This window comes from Lissotriton vulgaris, chromosome 3_2 (genome assembly GCF_964263255.1).
Source record: "Lissotriton vulgaris chromosome 3_2, aLisVul1.2, whole genome shotgun sequence".
Classification (NCBI taxonomy): domain Eukaryota; kingdom Metazoa; phylum Chordata; class Amphibia; order Caudata; family Salamandridae; genus Lissotriton; species Lissotriton vulgaris.
In genome coordinates this window covers 45,200,313-45,213,086 of record NC_141690.1, presented here as the reverse complement: position 1 = coordinate 45,213,086, position 12,774 = coordinate 45,200,313, and the positions used below count along the sequence as shown (strand labels likewise).

The 12,774-nt window shown below is 35.2% G+C and overlaps 1 protein-coding gene across 1 annotated transcript in view; it reads left to right on the top strand.

The window, feature by feature from the left end:
* PCDH7 (protocadherin 7) overlaps positions 1-10,206 on the top strand; it is a 50,425-nt gene extending 40,219 nt beyond the window's left edge. The window contains exon 2 of the mRNA XM_086964003.1: positions 9,390-10,206. Coding sequence (XP_086820129.1) covers positions 9,390-9,425 — 36 coding nt within the window. The 3' untranslated portion in view covers positions 9,426-10,206. The remainder of the gene's footprint in view (positions 1-9,389) is intronic.
* Positions 10,207-12,774: the final 2,568 nt, after the last annotated feature.

Sequence of the window (12,774 nt, the reverse complement as noted above, 5' to 3'; positions counted from 1 at the left end):
CAACTGAAGTTTTCTTCAAATTAGGGTTTCCTGTTTTTTGGCCGGTTGGTCACTTGCTGTTGCACGTAGATATTTGCATGTGTTCCTTATTTTGCAGGTTTTCTAGAAATGTTCTGTTGAACCCCAAGGGTTTGCAATAAGCGGCAAATTAATCATGGTTTTAGTTTGTCTTTATTTGAAAGACCTTCTTTCAAAGTATTCACTTTTTGTGACTCACCAGTGGCGTCAAAAATGCACCTTGTTGCGCCATATTTACAAAGTGACGCATCTAGGTAGATGCGTCACTTTGTAAACCCCTGCGCCACATTATATCTGCGCCAGGAGTACTGTATGCAAGGGGGGTGTTTTAACGCAAGAAAGGGTCATGGAAGTGACAGTGAAATCTATAAGATTTCACTGCGCCACTTCTAGGACACAAATGCGCCAATTTCTTACGCCTGCCTCACAGCAGGCGTAAGACTAACGCAGGCCCTTTCACATGGGGCTTGCCCCATGTGAAAGGACACATTGCTGGAGTTGCGTCACTTTTGTGACACACTCCAGGAATGCGTCACTTTTGCGCCATACTGATACGCCAGAAATACTGAGGTATCTGTAACTCCTTGCGCCATGATGCGTCATACTGTAAATATGACGCATATGACGCATCATTGTTGTCGCAAGGAGGGCACAGTGAAAAGTGATGCATCGCTGTTTTCACGCAGCGATGCGTCACTTTTCATAAATGAGGCCCTAAATACTTACTTTGGTTTCGTCGTAGGACTTGACACATTCGATTTTTGGTTTTATCACTTTGAGAGTGTTTATGTTAAACAGTGTTTCTAAACAAGCCCTTCATAGGTCGAATACCTTGATTAATCAGCTCTATCATCTGTAGTTGGATGCACTGATTGTGGGAGTTAATAGATGCAAACCCATTCCTACATCATTTTAAAATCAAAAGTGAACAGCTTATTGCTAATTATATGAACGCAAGTGTCATAAAATAATTGGGAGCCAGGGGAAATGACTTGGGCTCTGCGATATTTGAGTGTAGGTATTGATTTGGAAGTAAGTGTGTACTTTGCATGGTTTAGATTTTGGAGAACATAAAAACTATCTGGACCATGTGTGAATTTGTCGTCCCTTCTTCTTAAAAGTATGTATTTTAGATTCTGTGACCAAAAAACTTAAATAACTTGATAAAACACTTGAAATTGGCCTACACAAAATTTATCTGTAAAATGTGATTTGGTGCAATAATATTTTGCTATTGGTGCTGATATTTTCTGTTGTTCTCTGCAAAAAGTAATGATAAAGTGAATTGATATCTGTACCTGTTCTTTAGCCACGTAGCAGAATAAATGTAGGCCTCTCTGTTCACCCACGTTTTCAATGTTACTTCTTCATTCAACACTAACAAACCATATTGCAGACTTAGAGGCAACATTTTGCTTTTGATTTTTAACTGTGAAGAAGTATTTTTGATTGATTTTGGATGGAGTCATATTTTTAGTTTTTCATTCTTGATAAAAAGTTTTGAATCTAGGAATGCAGATTACATTAATGACAGTGATTTAAAATGGAACGTTTTAAAATGTGAAAAGATGCCAAACGAATCTGAGATGAACAATATTGTTCTCACAAATATACCTATTTATAGGTTAAACGGCAATGCTTATCTATGTATATATTGTTGTTATTGAGCAAAGTGTCCTCTTTCGATTTGATTGAATTCTCACAGACAAACTTGTGTTTTTACCTGAAACCAATTCAAAGTGTTTGGACAGATTCTGAAGATCACTGTTTTTGATAGAAAGCTAATAATAATGGAGCACAAACCTCTTATTCATTCTCATTTCTACACTAAAGGGATTCTCAAATTCAGGCAATGGTGTCAGTGTGGTCATTATATAATGTGTGCCATTGCACAAAAAGTGTTAACTGTTTGCATCGCCTTGTGTCCTAACAGAATATATAATAATTGCAAAAAGGTCCTTGAGACTCATGCTGTAATATTGAAGGTGGCAGCAGATAACAGCTACTGGTGAAATCCATTTTCCCCATGCGAGATAATGCTAGCGGCATATGTATGAATAGTGAATGTGTCCAGAGGAAATGGTTGACACAAACTCTAATTTATACTCTGAAAAATGGGTCAAGAGGCTTCATAAGTTATTATGATCTCCAATGATGGTCTTTCAGATCCCTAGGTGCAAACAGATCTAGTTGCACTATGACACAACCAGCTTGCTTTTTTTGGTGGGCACAGTTCCAGTACACATTAACACCAGAGCTGAAATCCCACTTAGGGGTCGATTACAATCCTGTTCGGAAGGGATTTGAATCTGATTTGGGTTGTCATAATCTGGTTTGGAACCAATGTTGCGGACTGAATCGTACACAGTTTCCAACAACCGATTACGATGCCCTTAAACCAGTAGGGCTGTTCGAATTGGTTCCGAAAGGCATTCAGATAGGTTGCGTCTTTCGGAGCCAAACCATAGAGCTCCATTGGTTGCTTTCCGAGCAAGCGATGACCGATTTGGCCAGTCGTTCCAAATCGGTTTCTCTCGAATGAATCGACTGCCGGAATCTGGCCGATAGCAGGCCCCCGTTCATGTGGGGCCCTCCAAATCGGGCCTGTGGGGGTACCCAAGGAACCACACTTTCCAACCATCCACAGTGTGGTAGGCATAATGGTGTGCATTGCACAGGGTGAAACGTTTTCCCCAGCCATCCCTTACTTCAATGGGAGCCTGTTACCCTCCTTTGGAACAAAGGCTCCCATTGAAGTCAATGGGAGTCCGACCAAATTGTATCTGGAAGCATCCGGATACATTCAAATCGCTCGTTCGAATCACCCGATTTGAGTCATCTGGAAAGCATTCCTGGACATATTCGGTAGGAATGCTTTCTAGACGAGATCGTAATCGGCTCCGAAGATGTTTATGTTCTGTGAAGAAGCACACAGTTAACCATTCTACACATAGGCAGAAATTACAAAAACATGGGTCCATTTACACCCGATGCAGATATCTGAGAGACTATCCATTATTTTTTTTTATGCATTCCTAAATATTCAAAATACATATTTCCATGATTGACCACAATTAGTTTTTTGTTCACTAGGCTCAATGTAGTTTTTGGCTTTGTTTAATACAAAAAACTGTGATGTTTACTGTGAAGCTCCCATCTGACTGTAAACAATTGTAGAACTTGGTATGCTTTCTGAATAGAAGATTTATAATTAATGAGCGTCCTAGTCAAACCTGATGGAGATACACAAGTTAAAGTCCTCGTCAACACAACACACATTTCAATAGTGACAGTACCTGCATTCATGTTGAACATAATTTTTTAGAATTTTAATAACTTATAATATTAAACAAAAAAATAAAACAAAATGTTTTTCTCTTATTATCATATCAATTTACTGTATGCTGTACAGTCAATAGTAATGCACCCATTTCACTACATTATTGTACAGAAAATAAATATTGACTCAAACAAAAGCAAGATCTCAATCAACAAGCTATAGAACTGATCAACATAACCCCGCCTTCCCAACACCTGCTTCCAAGAAGCCCTCCTAAAAAGATGTAAAGTGGTCCACCCACCAAGCATTAGCCAAATGTTCCCTTAAATCACTCCATCCCACATACCTTGTAATCAAGTGGTTGTAATGCTCTTACTTGGAATGGACACTTTCTCAAATTACTAAGTTTGAACAATTAATGGATGACAAATCTTAGGAATCACATCCTTCTGAAGATTTAGCACAGTCTCCGGTCCCATGCTGCCTCGTTCAGGGCATAAGTCATTTTCCAGTATAAGGCTTACAGACGTTTTTCATTGCTTGACAATGGCAGGCCATATAGCACCTGTTTACTTGTCTTCACTGTTAGAAAACCCCCTTTATTTGACTGAGGTTCTCCTTGCAGAAAAGGGTTACCTTTGTACAAGACCACCATACCGGAGGATCTATTTTAATTATCAACATGGAACAACATACATATTTTGTGGTCTTTCCTTTTTCTAAATATATCCATTCTATTTCCAATTTTCCAGGCCTAGCCAACTAAATAAACATATATATGGATTTTGAAATGCTACTGAATCATCTCTTACAACCATAAAATGATTTCAATTTGAAATATAGGCACTGATATGAAAATAACCGTTTGTGTAAATGTCCTTCATATATGCCACCAGTTTTTTGGGTATTGCTTTTTAAATTTTGTCTGTTTTGGCAGGCTTTTCAGTGTATTTTGCTTGAATTGCCAACTATGTTCATATTGACTGCACTCAATATATCGGAAAGTAAAGTGATGGTTAATGAGGATTAAATTCCTCAGTCATTAACAAGCTAAAGTGATGAAATTGCATATCATTTTAATGCAGTATGGAACTGAGATGGTGTCAGGTTATAGTGAGGCTGCAAAAGATATTTTGAGGAGATACTGCTATCCTTAATGTGAAGACAGTATCAGAAAACAAAGGTCAACTTTGTATATGTTGAAGTTTGGAGAATAAAGTTGTAAATGCACAAATTGTAATTGAACAGATGCAAAATTAGGTTTTCAGGTCAGTCAGATTTTCATACATTGTTGTTATTGAAGGTACATTATAATCCATAACTGTTCCTCCCTAGTCTTCCCCCCATCTTTTTTACCACTATGTTGCCCCTTCCTTCGCCCCCTCTTTCCTGACCCATTCGCCATCCCATTCCCCATCCTTCTCCCTTTCTCCCGCGTACACGCAGATTCGTAGGCCTGCGTGCCCCACTCAATGTGGGAAACCAACAAAATAACCTGCATCATCAGCTATACCGCTTGGCTGGGATGCACCCCCTCTAGTTAGTGGGAGTGAGAACTCCCTGACCTGGTAACAAGAGGCTTCTCCCTCCATTACCATGGGCTATCCCTCCCTCTGGCCCTGCTGTCTGCATCACCGAATCACTGGAGAAGCAACGTTCCTCCTCCCCTTCCTTACAGGGCTTGTCTACCCGGGCCCCACTCTCTCAAGTCAAGGGCCCCCTGCCCCAACCCCCATCAGCACCTGCCCATGGAGGAAAGAACTGCAATGGGTTAGTGGGTCTTCATGGTTCTTAGTTCTATGTGCAACTTGACTTCTCCCCATACTCCATTTCTCTTTTCTCTTCTCTCCCTCTTGATATTTGATATTTAATAATGTAGAAAGCGCACAAATCACCCCATCAGGGGTATCTCCATGCTATGACTGCTGTAACCAACCAGGGAGAGCTGACTCAAAACATTAGGGTTTTTAGCAGATTTCTAAATACCAGGTAGTCGGTGCATTGGCGTAAGTGAATAGGAAGTTAATTCCAATAGAGGGGAGCTAGATGGAAGAACGCTTTGCCACCCATGCGAGCTTTTTTAATGCGTGGGATGTTCAGAACCATACTACATTGCTTAGTACTTATATAGTCTGATTTCAAAACTGTGTTTATATTGTATGATTCTGTCTCAATGAAAAAATACAACACAAAGAATCGATAAGTGTAGCGCATGCTGGAAATGTCATATCACTGACAAAAATAGTTATATTGTTTAAAACAATAGGCATGTGTTATAGTAAAGGAAAATGAAAGATCACTGAAAAAGTGAGTTAAAGACATTGACATATGTACTGAGAGTGTTGTGAGAATTTTCTTTGAAAGCAGGTTGAACTCTAGTTGGAGATTTGGTTTGTTTCCATTTTTTGCATACATATGATTTACCTCATACATAATACCTTCAATATTCAGCCAGCATTAAACCTTTGATAAACTATAGACTTTATTTTAATTTAAAATGTATGAATATATGAAACAAAAAATGATCTTTGGGGCACTGAATGTGGTACTTAATGTTGACAAAATTACATCACAGCAGTTTCAACTTTAAGCCTATGTGATTAGGAAACTGCTGCATTTTCAAACATTTCAAGAACAACATACTGCATCTTAAGTCGGCAACCCAGCATGGTTGTCAGAAATGTTTAATTTGGTAATCAATACTGCTTTCACAACCTTGAAGGTAAAAACATAAAAAACAGCCTACATACTGGGCAAATCAGAAAAGTCTGAAACTTTACTATGCCGCCATCTGACTCCAATTAGCTTTTTATAATTGTAACATTAGATGCTTTTCTATAGTTATTCATAAGATTTCAAATTAACAGCTACAACTAAGCTGCCAAAGTTATTCTCATCTGCCAGTATCTACTTCTGCTGACATACAACAATCTCTATATTATGTATAATTTTAATATATGATTGTTTAATTACTCATTCCCACTTTTTGCTGAAAATTCTGTTTCTGCTTTGCCTCATTAAAAAATATCTTTCCGTGATCTTTGGCAAACTATGCTGTTCAAGCCCTTTCTTTTTCATAATGCAATCTCAGTAGAAATTATATATATTATTGGTCACTATCTGTTTGGTTCTCACTTATCTACCTTTCTAGATACCTTGCCCCCAAAACTTGAAAAAATATTAATGAAGCTCACCAATGTTCTATCTACTGGTGCCATAATTTTGTTTTACTCTTCTTCTACGTTCTCCGAGTACTGTCTTTCCCCAGCTTTTCATAATAGTTTAACAAACTGGAATCTTTGTGGTGATTTGAAAGAATAATATCATCAATATCTTTACTTCCTTGCACTTGTCTTATCACAGTTGTGAGTTTGCAATTATCATGCACTGAGTTTTTTCAAATTCCTTTAATATAACAAGGACATTAATACTATTTTGGCTTACAATCCAATGCTACCATCTTTTCCGTTATCCTTTGTATGTATTTTAATTTGTTGTTAAATCCTTAATTCCCAATATACTTAAATATAACTATTCCTCAATATTAGTGTAATTTAGTGACATGTATTAAGCACAGTCAGAATTTAAATAAGTTTGTATCACCTAGCAATGAGCTGATTCAGAATCAAGGTAGCACTTGCATCAATACCATTTTGTGGTGTAAAAATAAGCTCGGCGCCAATTGAATTATGTACCTGGATAGGACCAAATTATATGTCAGACATTCCTAAATTCTACTGTAACTATTCCACACCTCTTTTGCATTAAAATAGCTCTTGAAAACAGGATTTTAGACTTTAGATTCATGTATGTATGCCAATGGCAGATACTTTGGGATTCAAGACTTGGGGTCTTAAAAAGAGATGCAATGTAAAAAGTGTAGAGTCTGAGTGGTCTGAGTATATAACTGAAGCGTTGAGAGCAGTGCCTGTGATGTGAAAATGAATTAGTGGAAATGGTGCGATTATGAGACCATTGATACAGAATGAATCTTTCTGTTGATACTTTTTAAATTGCATTTAAGTTATTTAGGATTTGTATTTCCTGCTGAAGACAAAAGTCCCTCCAACAGCCCAGCAAATGGGAATGTTTATATAATCAGGGCACACTGGCTTAAAGGGCTAATTGCATTAAACAACAACTGAAGGTGATTAACTAACTGTTATTACGTCTCCATGTCAGTATTTCATGTTGTATGAACTATGGAGTAAATGTAATAATGTTTGAGCCATGTTAGTTAGAAAGACTTGAGCAAAATCTGCTAATTTCGGTGTAGATAATGGATAATGTGGTCCATGCAAGAAATTGACATGCATGCCAGAAAAAGGACAGTTGCACAAGTTTTTTTCCTGGTTATATTCCAAAATTCATGTCACTTTGCGACATTTCATTTTATCAATATAAATTGTTGGAATGTTGAGTTGACCTCACAGGGTTAAAATAATGTGAAGCATTGGTCTTTTGAGAAATTTTGCATAATGCACAAATAAAAGTTTCATAAAGGCTGTTAAGCACTTTATGACAACAATGCTTATTTAAAATATCCTAGTTGCACAATAAGATACAGAAAGAGTATAGTAGCGGATGAGGGTGTTTGCAAGGAGTACATATATATATATATATATATATATATATATATATATATATATATATATATATATATATATACATATATATATGATATAGTTAAAAGGATCTTGGCTTCTTCTTTTGTGTCAGGTACACATGACAGATTTTAAATCCTCTTCCTGCTGGAGATGTACACTCACCTGGAAACCAACTAACAGATTTAACTATGATAATGATATTTAATAATTAATTAAGGAACATGCTAGACTATGTGAAGCTAAATCAAAGCACATCTTTATGATAAACTATACATTTGATAATCTCTTTCAAGTGAGAACCGACACATCCTAATGCACTTTGTTCTATGTAGTTGACTTAATATGTGTTGCTGGCTAGTGCAGTGTTTCTAAGGTTGGGAGATTTTTAATAACACAACAGGCATAACTTAGGCAATTAAGGAGTTTGGGTAATGTAGGGCAAATAAGTTACAGAAATTATGATTGCGTATCGAAAACCTTATTTGAAAGGTAAAGAATAAAACAGAAACTAAAATGATGGACAGTGAATGAATTAGTAATGTTTCTGAAAAAATACATCTTAATAAGAAGCACATGTTTAAGTGGCTCACAATTTCCAGAATGCTGTATTGTTTGCTACATTATTCAAGTTAGAATACACTACAGACACAAATCAGAAATTTTTCAAAGTAGTTAAGAATCGGATTAAACAATAAATAAATTGCTACTTTTGTGTTTTTCTTAAAAATGTTGTCAATGTGCACCGATCTTATGCTGCAATAAGGTGCACCTATCTTTTTAGTGAGAAATGTAAAAATCAAATATATAATTAGCATTAAAGAAAAACATGTTTTATTTTTTCCATTACCCACATCACGCAGAATCACTTTTTTAGCTTTTACTGTATTTTGGATGGTAAACACTACGTTTTCTTTTTCTTGTATTTCTTTTTATATATGTTTAATACCTTGATTCTAAATTGATTATGATTGACTAATCTGAGGATTTGCAAGCATGTCACATATAACACTTTGGCTTTTATGTTTCAAATTTTTAATTCAGATAATTAGTAAATTCAAAATGGGCACTGTATACAACTGCATTCAGGTTGTAAAGTACTTTAAAATATTCAATGAATACCAAGGGTCAGATATTTTCAGAGATAATGTAAAATTAGATAACATGGATGATTGGTTTCCTGACATGTACGCTACTTACCTCTGTTTATGAAACTTTATCTGTCACCATTTGCAAAGTTGGCTCTGCAAATACTGGCTGTTGCTTCATTACCACAACTACAGATTTAATATTTACATCATTCTGCTTGAGCTAAGTAACAGCATTCAGCTTTCATGGCTAAAGAGTGATTTTGCAAATGTAATACTGACTGTCAGAAATGGCAATAATTGATTACATGACATGTTATAATTCTTATATTAAAATGTGAATCCTCATTTGTTGAGGATAATTACGCTTGAAACTGAAAGACCTCTATTTATTCACAGGTCACTGCACACTCAACCTTTCAACCTCAGCCGTGATCGTGAACGATATCATTCTCACTGAGATAGAAAGTGTACTTTTCGGACAACTTTGCATATGGAGTGACGATAAAATATGGTAGTAGTTGTACACTACTGTCTAGAGCTCAGACGAGATCAACAAGTCATTTTCATCTGGAACTCTGGGAAGCCTTGACACCAATCATTTATTAAAACAAAATTTAATAACTTTTGCACAGTGAGATACTTAACAATCACAAGCTGATTAAAAGGACTGTGAAGTGGAAATCAGACCTGGAAAATCAAAAGAAGCAGAAAGACGCTAAAATGTGGTAACACACTATATTCTGTATTTATTACTTATGGGTCTTATTAGATCTACAATCTATGTTAATGTTTGTAAGTGCTATTGCTACTGAACACTTTATTGTATGGTAATGGCAATGTGATTTATTACATATGCCCTCTTGCATACTGGACTTTAAAGACCACAAATTGGAGAGCTTGACTATTTCTCCAGAAATAAGATATATTTTTTACCAAAAGTGCTTGAAAATTTGCATATCTTTACAAATATATTTGCTATATGTGTATATTTACTTAACAGAATGGGACATTTACTGTTTTTGATTCACTTGGGTAAATTACAAAAGAAAAAATGTGATCTGAAGGCATGCATGTTAAAAGAAATGCATTACTGTGCTTTTAAAATGTACTGTATTGCTAAATAGATAATTAATGGCAAAGAATAAAAGAAAATGGGTTCTGCTGTATATCCCTTGATGTCCAGAATTTTATTAATAAAATGGTAATTTATTGCTTAGTTTTCCCACATTGTTTTGAATTTTACAGATACATAAAGTATTGGATTTATAATGCCCATAAGAGTTCTATTTAAGGTTACTTTGCAATGTGACTATGCATTTACCATTAATGCCACACATGTATTTTATACTTTACGCCACCAAAATATGTTCCACAATTTTATTTTTATATTTCTGAGACTGCGTGATCCACTTTTGATGCAAATGATCAAGGACAGATTATAATATTTCTATTACAATGTTAAGGATTTAAAAGCCTTGATGTATTCATAATAGCTTCAAATTCATATTTAGTGAATTGTTTATTGAACAACATTAGTAAGGATTTCCCTTTGGCTTCATAATATTGTTTTATTAATCATTAAATGTTATTACAACAATGATCATTCATATTAGGCTTACTGACCTTTCAGCAGAACTACCCAATGGTTGACAATTACCCAACAATATCCCAAATATTTAGCCCAAAGGAAAATCTCTGGAACTGAATATCAGGTTACATTTGACATTCAACACTATAGTAACTCCAAAGTACAAGTTATTTTCTTTAAATAAGGAAATGTAAGTATTTGCCTTGATAAACAGTACTATTTCACTGACAACTGTATGTGTACAAACTTCCTCCCAAAACCACACATGAAGGTACACTAATCATTCAACTAATTTTCTAAAAGGTGAAAAGTGTGAAATAAATACAACTAAGTAGGCACTAAGCACAAAATTTTATGTGTTTAAAGTAACTGTAATCTTTAACAAAATAAAAAAAGATGAATACATGTTTCTCATGTATATTGCATATAAATCCTCTTCTTTGCATGAAAACCAAAATAAAAGTAGCCTCATTTAGTGAAATAACCATTAAAAGTATTAAAATGGTAGGGAGGCCAGTTCACAAAAATTTTAGTTGAGAGTATGTCACACTTAGAGAAATAGGATTGTTAATAGTGAATCAGACTGATAGATTTCTACATTCTAAGACACTTTCTTAGAATTGCTTACTGAAGACAATGTACACAGACCCCAATAACACAGCTTACCAATACAGTAGAGACAATTTCACCTTTTGCAAAACGAATTATTCAAAACTATTTGATAAATTCAGCACTCATTATCAGCATTATAAATGTATTGCTTACCATAAGCATGTTCCTTTTTATGAAAGTTATCCTTCCAAACAAATACATGCAATGTTCATAAACCATACATTACACTATGTTATTACTTCTGTCATAAACATATTTATAGATCAAACATGCTCTCCTGTGCCTGTATTTATTTCTCAGATTGAGAGCATCATTTGATAATCCATAAACATTGCCAAAGCATGAAATAGAGGGATTTTGTCAGAAGCATGTCCGGTATATAATAGGCCAGCAAGAGCATTAGAAAAATGAAGAAAAACGATTGCATATTTGATTGAAATTAACATCAAAACACTTTGTTATACAAAATGCTTGCAAATCTTTAAGATATATGCTACCATGTGACTGGAGAATCTACCAAAAAGGGAAAAGTAATATGGTAATTATGAACATCTACGTTTTGCAATGTCTTTTCAACAGTAGCAAACAATTCTAGAGAACTAGAGAATTTCTTTGGAGAAGAGTAAAACAGGAAAAATGTTGTTTAGACTTTAACATCCAAGAGAGTGGCAGGATTGTTTACAATTGTGATCTTGCCAATGAGGTACTGATTAATCTGATTTTACCTCTGAAAGACATCAATAAGGATAGGTTCTAATATTTCAGCAATACAGCATAAAATTTATATATATATATATATATATATATATATATATATATATATATATATATATATATATATATATATATACATCATACATGCTTTTAAAGTTGCGTCTAGCCCTCCTATTTTGAACTGAGATGGACCTGTTCCTGGTGAAATTATAAGTTTTGGGTTGTAGGGCTAGCATTTTGAATTCATTTTGGGATTCTACCTACTTTGGCTGGACTGTACCTTGAAGTTATGTTGAATGGCACATTTTTTGTAGAGAATGTACTGAATACTTTTTACAGGTTTGAAAATGGACCTTTGTGCACCTTAATAAACTCTGCATGACCAGCTTGTGTACTGATATTCTTCTGATTGTGTGTCTGCCTTGTCAGAATTTAGTGCTAAAAGAGCAAATGTGTTAGTGAGATCCATTGCCATTAAGGCAAAACCTAATCTGCTGACATTGCTAGGGAACTTCCACTTGTCAGCCAGAATTGACCCAACCCTCTAACATGTAATACATCTTGGAACAGTCCATCCTGGAGTAAAACACATAATTTCTCATCTAGTGGTACATCATTTGTGTTTATTTTGCCAACAGCACACCACAGATAATTGATCTGATCATGTAATCAATATGCAGTGTAACTGACCCTTCACAACCAAACAGAACAGTCAAATATTGCAAAACCTATCTTCGAACATAAATTTATGATGTTGGACACCATTTCAGTTCATATATGGCTCTACAGAATATAGTAGAGACCTTAATCTAAAAGTGTTTTGTGACTCTAAAGCTATTAGTTTCTGGACCATTGTGTTTAAAAACA